Genomic DNA, 13720 nt, shown 5'->3' on the forward strand with positions numbered 1-13720 from the left:
GCTTGAACTTTCAAAAATCTGTTTAATTTTTGACAATCCATACCATGTAATGGCGATTTTATACCTGGACTGCCGGTTGTGTGGGCAATGACTGATATATCACTGGCCCATTGGTAATTCAATATTTTAATTAAATTTATGATTCCTGAAAGCGAGTTAATTAATATTTATTGACTTTGTGGTCATTACTTAGCTATAATAAATGAATTTTTAAATTAAAGCATATCTTTTTACGAAAGATACGATTCTCTAAATGTAAGTGCCCATTGTAGACGACCTAGAGTTGTATGGTATCCTATCCATGGGGAGAAAATAATTACTAAATGCATAGAATTTTCTTTGAACAATATTAGCTCATTGATGACACTAGTGTGGTTTAATAGTAAATGAGATTCGTAGTGAGGTAAATATTTCCTTGTTTGTTAAAACATGTACGAGGAATCAAACTTTATTTTTTTTTATTAATATATAGAAGTAATCTTCAACATACTATATTAATTATGCAATACTTTTATATATTAAAAGATGCAAGTTTAATATAGCCCTATATCTTGAAATTTGGGTAGTACTCTCTCCGTCCCACTCTAGGAGTCCCGGTTTACTATTTTTGGGTGTCCCACTTTAGGAGTCCTGGTTGGAATATACTCCATAATTGGTAATAGGCCTCACATTCCACTCACCTTTTTCCACCCACATTTTATTATAAAACTAATACTCCTCCTGTCCCATTACAAATGAAACATTTTCCTTTTTGGTCTGTCCCATTAAAAATGAAACATTTCTGAAAATAGAAACAATACTCTCTCTACTTTTTCTTCTATCTTACTTTACTCTTTCTCCATTAACTCACAAAACAACACTACATAAAATCTCGTGCCGAAAAGCAAATGTTGCATTTTTAATGGGACGGAGGGAGTTGACTCAACTTATTTTTAACACAAGTATACCCGCAAGTGTACGGGGCTAATGTAGCAAAGAGTATCGTATCCACAGAGACAATGAGTGTCAACCTAATTACCACGAACCAACCTCAACTACTATCTAGATGAATCGGAATTTTGGTTTTTCTAAATCTATTTAAAAGCAAGGTAAAAACAATTAAAAACAACTAGAGAACTAAAAGCAAATATGAAAACGGATGTAGATCAAGGATGAGAAGGGTAGAATCCTACGGGATCGATAACAATTATCCTATGCTCAACTAACTTCCTAACTATGCCAACAAAGGGTCCCAAGGGTAATTAAGCTATCACTAAGGTAAAACTATATCTTTTCTCAAAGCATATAATTTGTAGATTGCTACCTAGAACCGAAGTCTCCTTCCTAGAACTAAGGCAACAACTCCTAATAGCTCCTAAGATACTTAGCTTCATTCAAAGGCTCAAATCTCTCGATTATATTGGCAAAGACGTCAATTTCTTCTCTTTCAAATTAAACTACTCACTTCTCAGTTCTTGTAGTAAAATACACATGCATTTATAAGGTGATCAGTCAAATAAATGTATAAGCACAGAAGAAATCAAAATAACCACATGAGCCAAGGCATAGAAAAAGGAAATCAATTAAACATAAGAATCATTGTATCTCCCCCGTAGAACTATACGAAGGATTTAGCTACTCATGTTCATCGCAAAAGTCAAAGACATATTCAAAGAAATATTCAAAAACATGGTTTGAACAAGAATAAAACTAAAAGTAGAAACTCCTAGAATTGGATTGAGCGGATTGGAGGTCTCGTCTTCAATCTTGTGATGAATACTCGTCCTCTCGTTCTTCTCTTCTTCCTAGGTGAAAAAGTAGTATTTTTGGAGTTGAAGGCGTGTAAGTTGTGTTTGGAGGCGTTCCTAGGCATATATATACCTAGGGTTGACTTTGGGCCCGAAATAAGCTGTCCGACGAAGCTGGCGGGTCGCCAGGTTGGGTGTGCGTCGAAGCTGGGGAGTCTCCAGCTGCTTACGGCGTTTTTTTCATGTTTTGCTGGCGGGTCGCCAGGTTCGTTTGCATGCGAACCTGGCGGGTCGCCAGCTATGTCACTGCTCTACGCAGTCTTGGTAAAACGGTCATAACTTCTTCTACCGAACTCCGATTGAGACGTTTAAGATATCCACGCGAAGCTCTTTCGAAGACGAAGAGAATGGTATGCATTACATGCGAATCGGACTTCAAAATCTCCAGAAAAAGCTGTCTCGAACATTGAGTAGCTGCACATCCACATATTTTGTACATTTTTCTACACATTCTTCACAAAATGGTCAAAATACCAACATAATAGAGAAGTAGCTATAACCATGTCTCAAAGTTCACAATATATGATCAAAACCAAGTAAAACTACCCTCTAAAACCATGTAAAATCTAAGTGAATCAGGAGTATATAAAAGTAGGACCCACATTCCACTATCTTTTTTCACCAACTTTCCTTTGTATTTCTTAAAACTCGTGCCGAACTCAACCGGAACTCCTAAAGTGGGACGAAGGGAGTAGTATTTAATAATTGAGAAGAACTAGTATAGCAAGATAGTCGAGTTGGAAATATGACGTACAAAAGGTGTTTGAATATCAGTTTATTATACGAAATCTACCTAAATCGAATTTATTGTAACATAAATTAATAAATGAAGTTTCAAACTAGATTAAGCATTTCAAACTATATATATATATATATATATATATATATATATGGTTTTGATCTATGAAGACCAGATTTAAATACAGAAACACAGAACGCGGTCATACGTAGGACATTTTTAGGTCATAGTTAGTTTATTTTCAGGTCATGCTAACAAAGCATGACCTAAAATGATCTTAACATGACATAAACCCAAATCTTATAATATGACCTAAAACTGCTTAATTATGACCTTCTGTATTTTTGGTTAATTATTGACCATTAGATCATCTAATCCCAGGGCTAAGATTTGGGCTGCAATTTTGGATTTAAACACATACTTATTTTGATCATCTCCCTATATGGGAGTGATCAATTGTAACTCATCATTTAATTGCTAACTACAACTAATTTAAGGCCATAGGATTTTAGAAAATGTGTGGTCTACAATTTGCCACGTGTAATTTTCATTTTTATTAATAAAATAAAAAAAGATTAAAAAAACGCAAAATTAGGGTTTTAGATGAAAATTTCAATATAGTGTTTCGGAAATATCAACACAATGTTTTGAGAATGTCAACACGATGCTTTAAGAATGTTAACCCATTGCTTATATTGACATTTTACATGTATTATATTGACGTATTTTATATAGTATGTTGACATTTCTGCTTTACGAAAAAATTGAAAAATTTTCGAATTTTTTTTCAAATTTTGACGTCGGAACATATGCATATATGATATCGTTGGAATCCTTATAAAATTATCTTTAACTTGATATATGTTATATGAATTTAAAGTTTTGGGATTTCTTTTAAAAGTTAGTTATAACTAAACATGTAGTTAATTGACATTAATGCCCCTATTGATATTTTATGGAATTAATCCTATGGCTTTATTGACGTTTTTTGTTGATCGTATTGATATTTCTTGGTTGATGATCTAGGCCCTTAATTTGAATATCTAATGGCTATTATTTAGTTGTAGTTAGCAATTAGGTATTGAGTTAGCAATATAACACTCCCCTATATATATATATATGATATATGGTTTGTGTTAAAATGACAACTCCTCTTAAAATGACAACGTGACAACGCTTATACAACAATATTATTAACGCTACACAGCAATATTCAATACGGTAGACAGCAATCTATAGATTGCTGTATAGTGTGTCGGATATTGCTGTTCAAGAAAAATTGCTGTTTAAAGAACAGCAGATTGCTGCCCGTCTTTTTCCAGAATTTTTTTTTTGCCACGTGGCAGCTTATTATTCGTCCACGTGTACAAATGATTGGCTAGAAATGGTGGTATGGTGTTATTTTAAGGGGTGGTGGCACCCTAACATGCCCCTATGATATATAGTCATATAGGGTTCGATTTATTTAAATCGGCAAGCCAGTCTACATACGAGTTCTATAGGTTTGATAGAATATTGGTCACACCAATATTAAAATTCGAATTGAACCATATGCTAGAAGATTTTATCAATGGTCAAACTTGAATTGGCCATATGTTAAGATTTTGAGGTGGAATATGTGGAGAAATTGTGGGAGTTGCAAGCCTTCATCACCAACGATGAAATAATTAATGTACTACTATTATTTTATCCTTTATTAAGCATACTTACGGTTTGTTTTTTAATTAATTGCATGCAAACATGTGTTCTAACTTCTAACTGGAAATTTATTATATGCACGAGACTTGTATTTTATGGAGTACTAGTACATTATTGTAACATGAAGATGGTCTCTTCAATGAAATTACAATAGTATAATTGGGGAAGGTATTGGCCTGGTGTCCAATCATAATATATTTAATTACTCTCAAACGAACTAAAAGCATAACTAGTTTGGCACTGAAAAGAGGTATCTTTAAAAGGAAAAAAAGATTAATGAGAATAATATCTTGATTATGTCCAGAATCAGTATTAGTGTATTACGATACTTGACTTTATTAATATGAGATAAGAATTTAATTTACTGTTTGAAAGTAGCATTACCTAAATGGAAATATGCTTGTTTTATGCTTCGAAATTGGCATTAGTGTTGGAAGAATCTAAGCTTTTATTACTTCAAATCAAATTCTATTTTGTACTTGTCTGTTTTTTCTGTAATTTCATAAGTATCAAAGAAAGTTGGAAGAATTATAGTGCAAGAGCCGGCCACTCCATTACATGGACATTTGGCATTTAAAGATCGAATTAATTATAACCATTTTCTTGTGCTTTAATTAGCTTATATAATTAATTAATTTAGTCCATAAAAATTTATGGACCAAAGGGCTGAAATGAGACTCAATATAATTAAGTAGAGTAGAATTTTGTTATACGTGACTGAGCATCCTTGCTTTCGAATGGATAAGAATAAATTTTTTTAAGTAATATAGTAAGCCCAACAAGAAAAGCTAATGCGTTTCTCATTATTCAGATTATTACCACAACCACAAAGACAAAAAATATTTGTCTACTTTAGTATTCTTTTTATATGTTCGATGATTTGAAAATCGTTTATTGGTCACATTCATGCAAGTAAATCAATTATAGTGATGTGACTTATACCTAAGATTGTTAAACAAATTAATGCACAGACATATATACTGTGTCATGCGTAGTTAGAATATTCCGCGGTTGGTAACTATGAGAACCTTAATTTTATGAAGTTGTGAATATAATAAGAGACGAAACTGTTAGATTGGTCTATTTAGAAATGAAAAACCAAAATGACGCTATGAATATAAAATAACTTAAATGTAGCTGCTTTTTTATTTAATAAAAGTGGAACTCAGTGAATATGAGTGGTATTTTCTATTGTACCGTAAATACTTCTTTGACGAGCTAATGATCAAATATCTATGTGCATTTCTCTTTCTCTTTGTAGTTGTAACCAAAGCTTCACCCATGAAACGCTGACAATAACTTTCAAATGAACTATTTATGTATAAGTGGAATCTCACGATGATGCCAGTACACACAGATTTGGTTCCGATTTAAGAAACAATAAAATCTATGCCTCACTCTTTCGGGTATGAGATGATATATACAAATTTTTTACGAGGACTTCGCACCCTTGATAATTAAGAGGATGAATTTGTACTCTTGTAACAAAAATGAATTTTGCAAAAGAAAAAAGCAAAAGTATTTAATGCAAAAATTCTAAATTTAATGAAAACGCAAACAAACGCGACCTTGCACACGTGGCATCGGTATCCCGTAATTCATCAGAGATCCGTTGCCCCTACCTGTAATTCCCACAAGTTAATTAATAATTCCGGGTTTTTATCATATAAACCCCTCAACTTTGTATTTATTACCTATCCATAGCCCTATCCATTATCCACTGGCATTCAACCTTTTCCTTCCTAGCCCCACCTCTCTCTCTCTCACACACTACTCCTCTCTATCTCTCTCTCAAACACACACATATATTAAAATAATGAGCATGTATAATTTAGTGAGTCTCCACTATCTAAAAAACAAAACTGTCATTCTTCAAACCCAAAACTTTGGAAAAATTTCTCTCTCTTATCACACCACAGTCTCCTCCGACAAATCCTCTGCTTTCTACAGTAATGGCGGACCAATTTACCCCTACCTCCTCCCCAAGCCACCGAATCCGCTAGATTCTATCAACCGTTGCCATGAAATTCACTCAACTCTCCTTTTTTTCCGTTTTTTTAAGCACGTGCTAGCTATTTCTGTACGGTCATGGAATTCGCTGAGGAAGTAGGCGAGAGCTCCTCGCCGCCTCGGAGCTACGGCAGCTTTGGAGGAAACAACGATGTGATCAGGAATGATGTTTACAATCGCCTGATTGAGAATGGAAATGAGGAGGCGATTAGTAATCCTCATTTCCTCGAGCAGTTGGTAGCTCACTTTAATAGTTTGCCTACAAGGTTTCTTAGCTCAATCGTTCTACTATTTGTTTCGATTATTTGTGATAGTTATTTACTTGCTTTGCATTTTTGTCAATGCAGAGATTTTGGAAAATGATCTTCTCTTTATGTTTTCAATATATGTATGTGTGTATAATATGTAAGCATACTTGTAAAATATTATTTAAACGCATGCTTTGACATTGAGCTCGGAAGGGAGATAGGAATTTCAGTTGTATAAGGAGGTGTTTGATGTTCTGTTCCAGTTTTTAGATACTTGATTATGTTATTGTTAATCTGGTGCTGTGACTTAATTGATTTATGGTATTTTTTTGCTTTTCAGTTATGGACTGGATATCAATATGGAAAAAGTGGAAGATGTGTTGTTACATCAAAAGCTTCTTGCTAGTGCAAAGGATCCTATCAATCGACCTGTTTTCCACATCCGTTTACTAGAGGTACATTTGGCGTTCTTTGTTACTCAATTCCAATCTTCATTTCCTACGTATTGGGTTAGCTTGACAAAGAAGAATCGAAAATTGAATGGAAAGTGGCATTATTTTTGTCTGTTTTTGCATCCTCACGAGTGTAACATTAGTGGCTCATGGTTTGGTATTATTAGGATGCAGTCAGAACTCATAAGCCAAAAACTTTATGCTTGTGTGATTTTTATGAACAAATTGACAGGGAACGAATTAGCAAATTTAGCTTTTGCGTTCTTGATATTTTATGTTCTTCCACTGACTCATTGAGTTTAAAATTAAAAACAGTAATGATAACTTGCTGTCCCTGGTTTGGTATAAGAACTAAGCATGAAAACATGAAAATTCAATCTAGTGATGCCTAAAAACAATAGCACCGTCATTCCTTAGAATGTTCTGGAGTAAACACGTCTTGATCGCTCCTATATAAATCACATCTTGAGAACTAACGGCTTGTGTTTAAATACTAGGAGTGGCCTATTAGTAGGACTCAACCTTTCTTTGGCATGCAAGGAGATATGCTTTCTATATCTGGTGAAGAGCCACAAAATTGGTCCGTATAGGATACATGAATATGGAGAGAAAAGTTTTCCTAACAAAAAGTTGATCAATTTCTTTCTAGTTAAAAGGACGAATAGAAGAGATTTCATGGGGACAAAGTTATTATTACAGTAGATAGTAACTGCACGGTGCTAGTGTCACAAAAAACCGTAGCAAACATATTATCAATTATCAATATGTGTTGATACATTGAGGTCTCATTCAGGTCACTTGCTTTTGTTGCCTTAGTAGTCAGACCACACCAGAAATTTTCATAACTGTTGTTCCTCAGAATTCTTACGAAAAGACTTCCTGATCCTTCACCAATTAGCTAAGTACTATTCTAGGATGATAACTGCTTTTCTGCTGGACTACTGCTTTATTGCCAACATCTGCATCATTCATGAGGACATTGGTTCAGATCTCTCAAATTTGAGCCGCCTATCTGCATTAATTTAGTTATCAGTGAGCATCTCATTTCGTTGATATGTTTCCGATGTATGCTCATTTTATTTAATTTTTTTGTACTGCTTAGCATGCCTGCACTAGAGATGATGATTTTGAGGAGGAACAAATTTCAAGTGCTCTTCCTGCCTCAATTCCACATTATACGAATAATGGTGTCCACTCGTCAAATGGAAGGTACTTGAGATATTAGGTTAATTGTAATGAATAGATTCTAGATTCCTCTTTTTCCTATAAAGGCATGTTCTTTTGGTATAATTGCACATGAATTTATATGTCGTTGTAAGCCTTTGCACTATTACTTTGCTTGGGAACAGGAATTCTGGGGGTGACTGTGAGACTTGTTCTAAGCTTGAGGATCTTAATCTGGATGTTAGGAAGGATTCTAATGACGTAAACAAGGAAATTTATCCTGAAGGTTTTGTGCAAAGGTAGTTTTGCATTCTTTCATGATTTTTCACTTTTAGACTCTCAATGATGAAACTTGCGTTAGCATTTGGGACATCATAGGAGCTAATGTAGGTAGAGTTCCACCCATTGTTCAGCTCTTTACCTGTAGATAATAGAGGGACAAATTGATATAGATTGGAAACTTAATTCAAATGCTTGGATCCCGGATTTTAAGAATCACGAGTTGTCAAACATAAAATGGGCGAGTTTTTGTTTAGCTGAATCTGGAATTTGCTTTAAAACCATGATATGTATCCCAAGTTAAGATGAATTTTATGACATACTCCGTATGTGATAGCTCAGGACCAAGCATTCACAATTTACTTGTTATCATTGACAAACCAGGAAGATGTGTAATATAGATTCTTTCTTTGGATCACTTTGATGAACATTCCCTACTAGTCTACTAACTATAATAGGATGACAGAAAATCCATGTGTATTGCAGGGAGGAAGCATCATGCTTACCAATTCATGAGATAATATTTTCAACACTTGACAAACCAAAACTTCTCAGTCAGGTAAAAGAAGAGGGTTATTGCTACTTTAGTTATTAGTTTTTAGGCCTTATAATATGCACTAGTGCCACTTGTTGTGTTAGCTATCTCTGTTGAGGTAAGACGGATTATTTTCAATGATTTGGGAAGCACTTTATATTTTTATGTTATGTCAGTGGTATATTCACTTATTTTCATGCTAAATTTCTGATATGGTGGTCTTAACTGTTTTGCAAATGAAAATATGTTCACTTTCCATTTTCGTCCGTCCCATAAAAATATGGGCATTTCCTTTTGTGGAAAGAGATCCCAATTTTAGTACCCCTATACATCAAGTTATTTACAACTTATACCACCATTAAAACACTAATAATAATGTGGGTCTCACTATTCACTAACACTACTTTAACTACCCTTCTTCTGCTCTCTCTTACTTTACCAATTTTGTCTTGATTCCTGTTCCATATCATGTGCCCATATTTTTATGGGACGGAGGGAGTATAATTTATTTGTGTACTTCTATTTCCTTCTCTTTTCTCTTTGTTTTTCATATCGGCACTCATATTCATTACTGTTTGTTTGTTATTTTAACAGCAAAATGCATTTGTTTTTTACCCCAATAACTATTATCTTGTGCTCAGCTATCTGCTTTGCTCTCTGATGCTGGACTAAATATCCGTGAAGCTCATGTTTTTTCCACAACAGATGGCTACTCCCTGGACGTATTTGTTGTTGATGGATGGCATTCTGAGGTATCCTTCTTAAGCCTATCAAGCGTGTGAGATATGTCACATTTATAATGTAGGATGGAAGTGGTTTTCAGATCCCATATTTTTTACTTAGTTTAGTTCAGACAGCTCTACAAATATTTAGAATATTCAGTATCCCTGCCCCCTTTTCTTTAAAAAACTGCAAGCCTAGAAACTATCCTATCACAAATTATATACCTATATTCTAATGGGGTGAAAGCATAAATGTGTTGTTTTGATCCACACAACGACAAATGGAGGCAAGCCAGTAACTGACATTCATCGCATTTTTTCAATTTTGTGATAGTTTGTGCATTTAATTATAATTAGGAACAGTTTGATATTTTTGTTAAACTTCAGTTGTTGTGTAATTTAGCCTAATAAATATGAACTTCGTGCTAGTCTATTATAATAATTGTGTGTTCACAAAATTATGCAATTGAAGTAATGTATGATGTTCACAGGCTTGAGTGGCAATATGCATAATGTTCCTATGTTTTTGCTTAAAAGTGCACTTGGAAGATGTAATTTTACATTATCATTTTTCAAGGATTTTGCCCAAATATTCCGTACTTGTTACTGCTAAGTAGTGCCAAGCTTCCTTATGTTGAAATTGCTGACTTCTGCAATACAATGATTAGGATACAGAAGGATTATACAAAGTGATTAGGAAAGCAATTGCTGAGAGTGAGGTAATTAATACTCCATATTGTTTGCCCATAACAATGCATTTATTCACCTTAATATGTTTGTTTTTTCTTTTCAAATCTGATATGTTCAGTTCCAGTGTCCTTCTCTGTATGTTATGTTACTCTAAATATTGCTTAGTTCCACTGCCATCCTCCATTCTCTAAACCCAATATCTCGCTAGTTGCTTCTGTGCTCTCAGTTTGAGCCACCAAAATTGGCATAAAAGCTTTTCTTTTCCTCTTCCTAAGATGATCGAGACTATTATCATGCATTACCTCTTACTGCTTACTTTCATATGGTCATTGGATTAATGTAGAAGATTCTGTAAATGCTATAAGGAAGTAGTGCATTTCTATAGCTAATTTACTATTGTAGATGAATATTTTTGGATCTTGTTTAATGGAGAGAGTAATCAAGTATGCATCTGTTTGTTGAAGGATGTGGTAATCGAGAGTCTGGCCCATTGTTGCTTAATAAGTAACTTAGATAAAGTTGATATTAGGTGTGGTGTAGATGAATAAGTCAATCTAAAGTCTCCAAGAAGAAAGTAAACTTGGTGCGAAATGTTCGGACTCTTAATGATGTGTAGTAAGAGGATTGATATAGTTTGTACAGGTCCTTCACTCTTTCAGATCAACTGGATACATCTAAAGTTATTGTAGTTGTAGGAGGGAATATCATTTTTGTTCAATTCTTTTGTGATGCAGGTTTGGCTTTACATTTATTCATCCTGTCATGTTTTCTTATGTGTGCATTCGTCACCATTAACTCCATTTTTTCTTCCAAGAATAACTTATTATTAGCATCTATATGTTTATGGTCACCTCACAAATAATCTGCCTTCAATTATCAAGGGATCATGGTCTGGTTCTTTACGATCTCAATCAATTTTGGAGAAAGCTATTGCTGCACAAAGAAATTCCGAAGATTGGGAAATTGATTGGCGATTGTTGAAGATAGGGGAAAAAATTGCATCTGGATCATGTGGAGATCTGTTAGTTCAATGCTCTACTCATTCGAATTTGTTGACTGATTGAGCCATTTTTTGCTTGTGCTTATATCTCTAATATTCTCAATGAGAAGGTATCGGGGAGTATATCTTTGTGAAAATGTTGCTGTCAAGGTACTGAGATCCGAGCATTTGAATAACTCTCTGGAGGCAGAGTTTGCACAGGAAGTTGCTATTCTGAGGTAATTATTATTGCAGACTAGTGTAATATATATTCTAGATTCTAGAATCAATTCATACCATGAATAGTATGGTAAATGTAGTAGAGTCAAGAAGGTCTCTTGAAATTAGAATAATATGTTGAAATCCCTTTTATTTGGAGCAGACAGGTACAGCACAACAATGTTGTACGTTTCGTTGGTGCTTGCACAAAGTTGCCACATTTATGCATAGTGACAGGTAATGTGCTTTGAAGAAGAGTACTAGCTAGCTTCGTTAGATATTTTCGTTTCTATACCATGCCAATATTGTACACGCTTTGTTGGCATTCTTGTATTGATGGCTTGTTGCATCAAAATAAACATGATTAGTTACTGATTTCTTTTTCAACTACTGTAGTGTGTAATTTCCCGATGATTTATTTGTGCTAATATCATTTCTAGAGTACATGCCCAGAGGAAGCCTCTATGAATATTTGCATAAGAATCATCCCTCGTTGAAGCTCCCACAGTTGTTGAAGTTCGCAATTGATGTCTGCAAAGGAATGGAGTACCTACATCAGAAGGATGTTATTCACAGGGATCTGAAAACTGCAAATTTGCTTATGGATTCTTCCAGTGTGAGTTATTCATAAGAATTTAAATTTTCTGCACCTTACTGTTCATGTCTGATGCTCCTTTATCTTCTTCTTGGATATAATGAGATTTTGGCATCCTTGGTACACTATGCAGTCCTTTTGCTATATTGAAAGTTATGATTTGTTGATCTGTGCGGTAATTTGTTTCAAGGTTGTTAAAGTGGCAGATTTTGGAGTTGCTCGGTTCCAGAACAATGGTGGGGTTATGACTGCAGAAACTGGAACATACCGATGGATGGCACCTGAGGTAGATCCCTTTCCAATTCCTATAAGTTATTTTCCTTAGAGACGATTTACATATTCTGCAGCGGATATATGACATGAGGTTTGTTTTCTAAATTTTTCGTTGGTTAATTTTGTGAATCCATTGCTTATCATAATACTACAAATTGTGTCTTTTATGTCTTAATTCTGCAACCTAGGCTCGCCCTATCTGGTGAGCGGTTTCTTACCCATTTTTCATTATACAGGTGATAAACCATCAACCGTATGACCAAAAAGCAGATGTTTTCAGTTTTGCCATTGTTCTTTGGGAGCTTGTGACAGCCAAGGTGATAAATTTTTATTTAAGTTAGTGATCTTCATGGCTTAACACAAATAGTTTTGTTGCAAAAGGCCCAAAAATTTCTTACTATTTTGAAGAATTTTCATCAAGTTGAATGACAATGCTAAAATATGAAAAACCAAAGGCTCTATTCACCTTTGCCTCCTTTTTTCCATTACAGATACCTTATGATAACATGACTCCTCTACAAGCTGCCTTAGGAGTGAGACAGGTTCGTCAACTACTTCGGCTTTGATTATAATATTTGCACATTTCTGTTTTGACTTATTTCATGAACGAACTAGGGACTTCGACCGGAACTCCCAATGGATGCACATCCAAAAATAATAAGCCTGATGCAGAGATGTTGGGAAGCCGTTCCTAGCGAACGGCCTTCATTCAGCGACATCAGAATCGAGCTGGAGGCACTCCAGCAGGAAGTAAATGTGTGTGCATAGAAATTCATGCTAAAACTCTTGAACACCACAAACTCATTGATGAATGATAGTATATTGCCAATTTTGCAGGATGCACCTAATGGCTGCTAACAATCAACATGCAATCGACGTGATTCGATACTAACGAGTGAGTGCTTTGTTAATTCTCCTCATCTTTTTATGATACAATTATAGAGGTAAATGGAGGAACATAAGTATATTTGTAATATAGATCATAGTTGGTATGATGCAGTTTTGTTGTAGGAAGCAGCTAACACCAATTTCTGTACCTGTAAACGTTGTTGAGTTGTGAATGAACAAAAGTGAGTGGTTTCCACGGTTTCAGGAATGCAAATATATCCAAATTGAGATTTCACAAAAATTTATGTCCAAAACTTTGTTCATTTGATTAAGAAATGGATCTGCAAATAAGAGTTTTATTTAGCAACTGAAAAATGAATTGATCTGTTTTTTTAATTAAACAAAAAACAAAAAAAGAGACGACGCCTGAGAGATTCGAACTCTCGCGGGGAAACCCCATGTACTTAGCAGGCACACGCCTTAACCACTCGGCCAAAGCGTC

General features: G+C 34.6%; 1 protein-coding gene and 1 non-coding gene across 5 annotated transcripts; one reads left to right on the forward strand and one right to left on the reverse strand.

The window, feature by feature from the left end:
* Window positions 1-6063: 6063 nt before the first annotated feature.
* LOC125208289 (serine/threonine-protein kinase STY8-like) lies at window positions 6064-13482 on the forward strand. 4 transcript variants are annotated; one of them, XM_048107869.2, is made up of 16 exons: window positions 6065-6500; window positions 6823-6937; window positions 8037-8143; window positions 8284-8397; window positions 8864-8936; window positions 9554-9664; window positions 10303-10353; window positions 11206-11345; window positions 11435-11542; window positions 11686-11759; window positions 11963-12138; window positions 12308-12403; window positions 12627-12707; window positions 12882-12932; window positions 13006-13146; window positions 13209-13482. In XM_048107869.2, the coding sequence occupies exons 1-16, from the start codon at window positions 6313-6315 to the stop codon at window positions 13236-13238; spliced, it is 1656 nt and encodes a 551-aa protein (XP_047963826.1). In that variant the 5' UTR covers window positions 6065-6312; the 3' UTR covers window positions 13239-13482. The 4 variants fall into 4 exon arrangements, with proteins under 4 accessions (XP_088917532.1, XP_088917533.1, XP_047963826.1 ...); XM_048107870.2 differs by having other exon boundaries at window positions 6066-6500; window positions 13228-13482; XM_089061406.1 differs by lacking the exon at window positions 10303-10353 and having other exon boundaries at window positions 6064-6500.
* Window positions 13483-13638: 156 nt separating this feature from the next.
* Window positions 13639-13720, reverse strand: TRNAS-GCU (transfer RNA serine (anticodon GCU)). Its single transcript has one exon. It is a non-coding gene; the product is annotated as a tRNA-Ser (tRNA).

Source organism: Salvia hispanica, chromosome 6 (assembly GCF_029641045.1).
Source record: "Salvia hispanica isolate PSC_SH4W2 chromosome 6, Shi_PSC_v1, whole genome shotgun sequence".
Classification (NCBI taxonomy): domain Eukaryota; kingdom Viridiplantae; phylum Streptophyta; class Magnoliopsida; order Lamiales; family Lamiaceae; genus Salvia; species Salvia hispanica.

Excerpts from the sequence above, each read along its gene's own strand:
- LOC125208289 (XM_048107869.2), top strand. The coding sequence starts at position 6,313 with ATGGAATTCGCTGAGGAAGTAGGCGAGAGCTCCTCGCCGCCTCGGAGC. Across the intron at positions 6,938-8,036 it reads TCCACATCCGTTTACTAGAG|CATGCCTGCACTAGAGATGA; the intron begins GTACATTTGGCG and ends TGTACTGCTTAG. Across the intron at positions 12,708-12,881 it reads GGGAGCTTGTGACAGCCAAG|ATACCTTATGATAACATGAC; the intron begins GTGATAAATTTT and ends TTTCCATTACAG.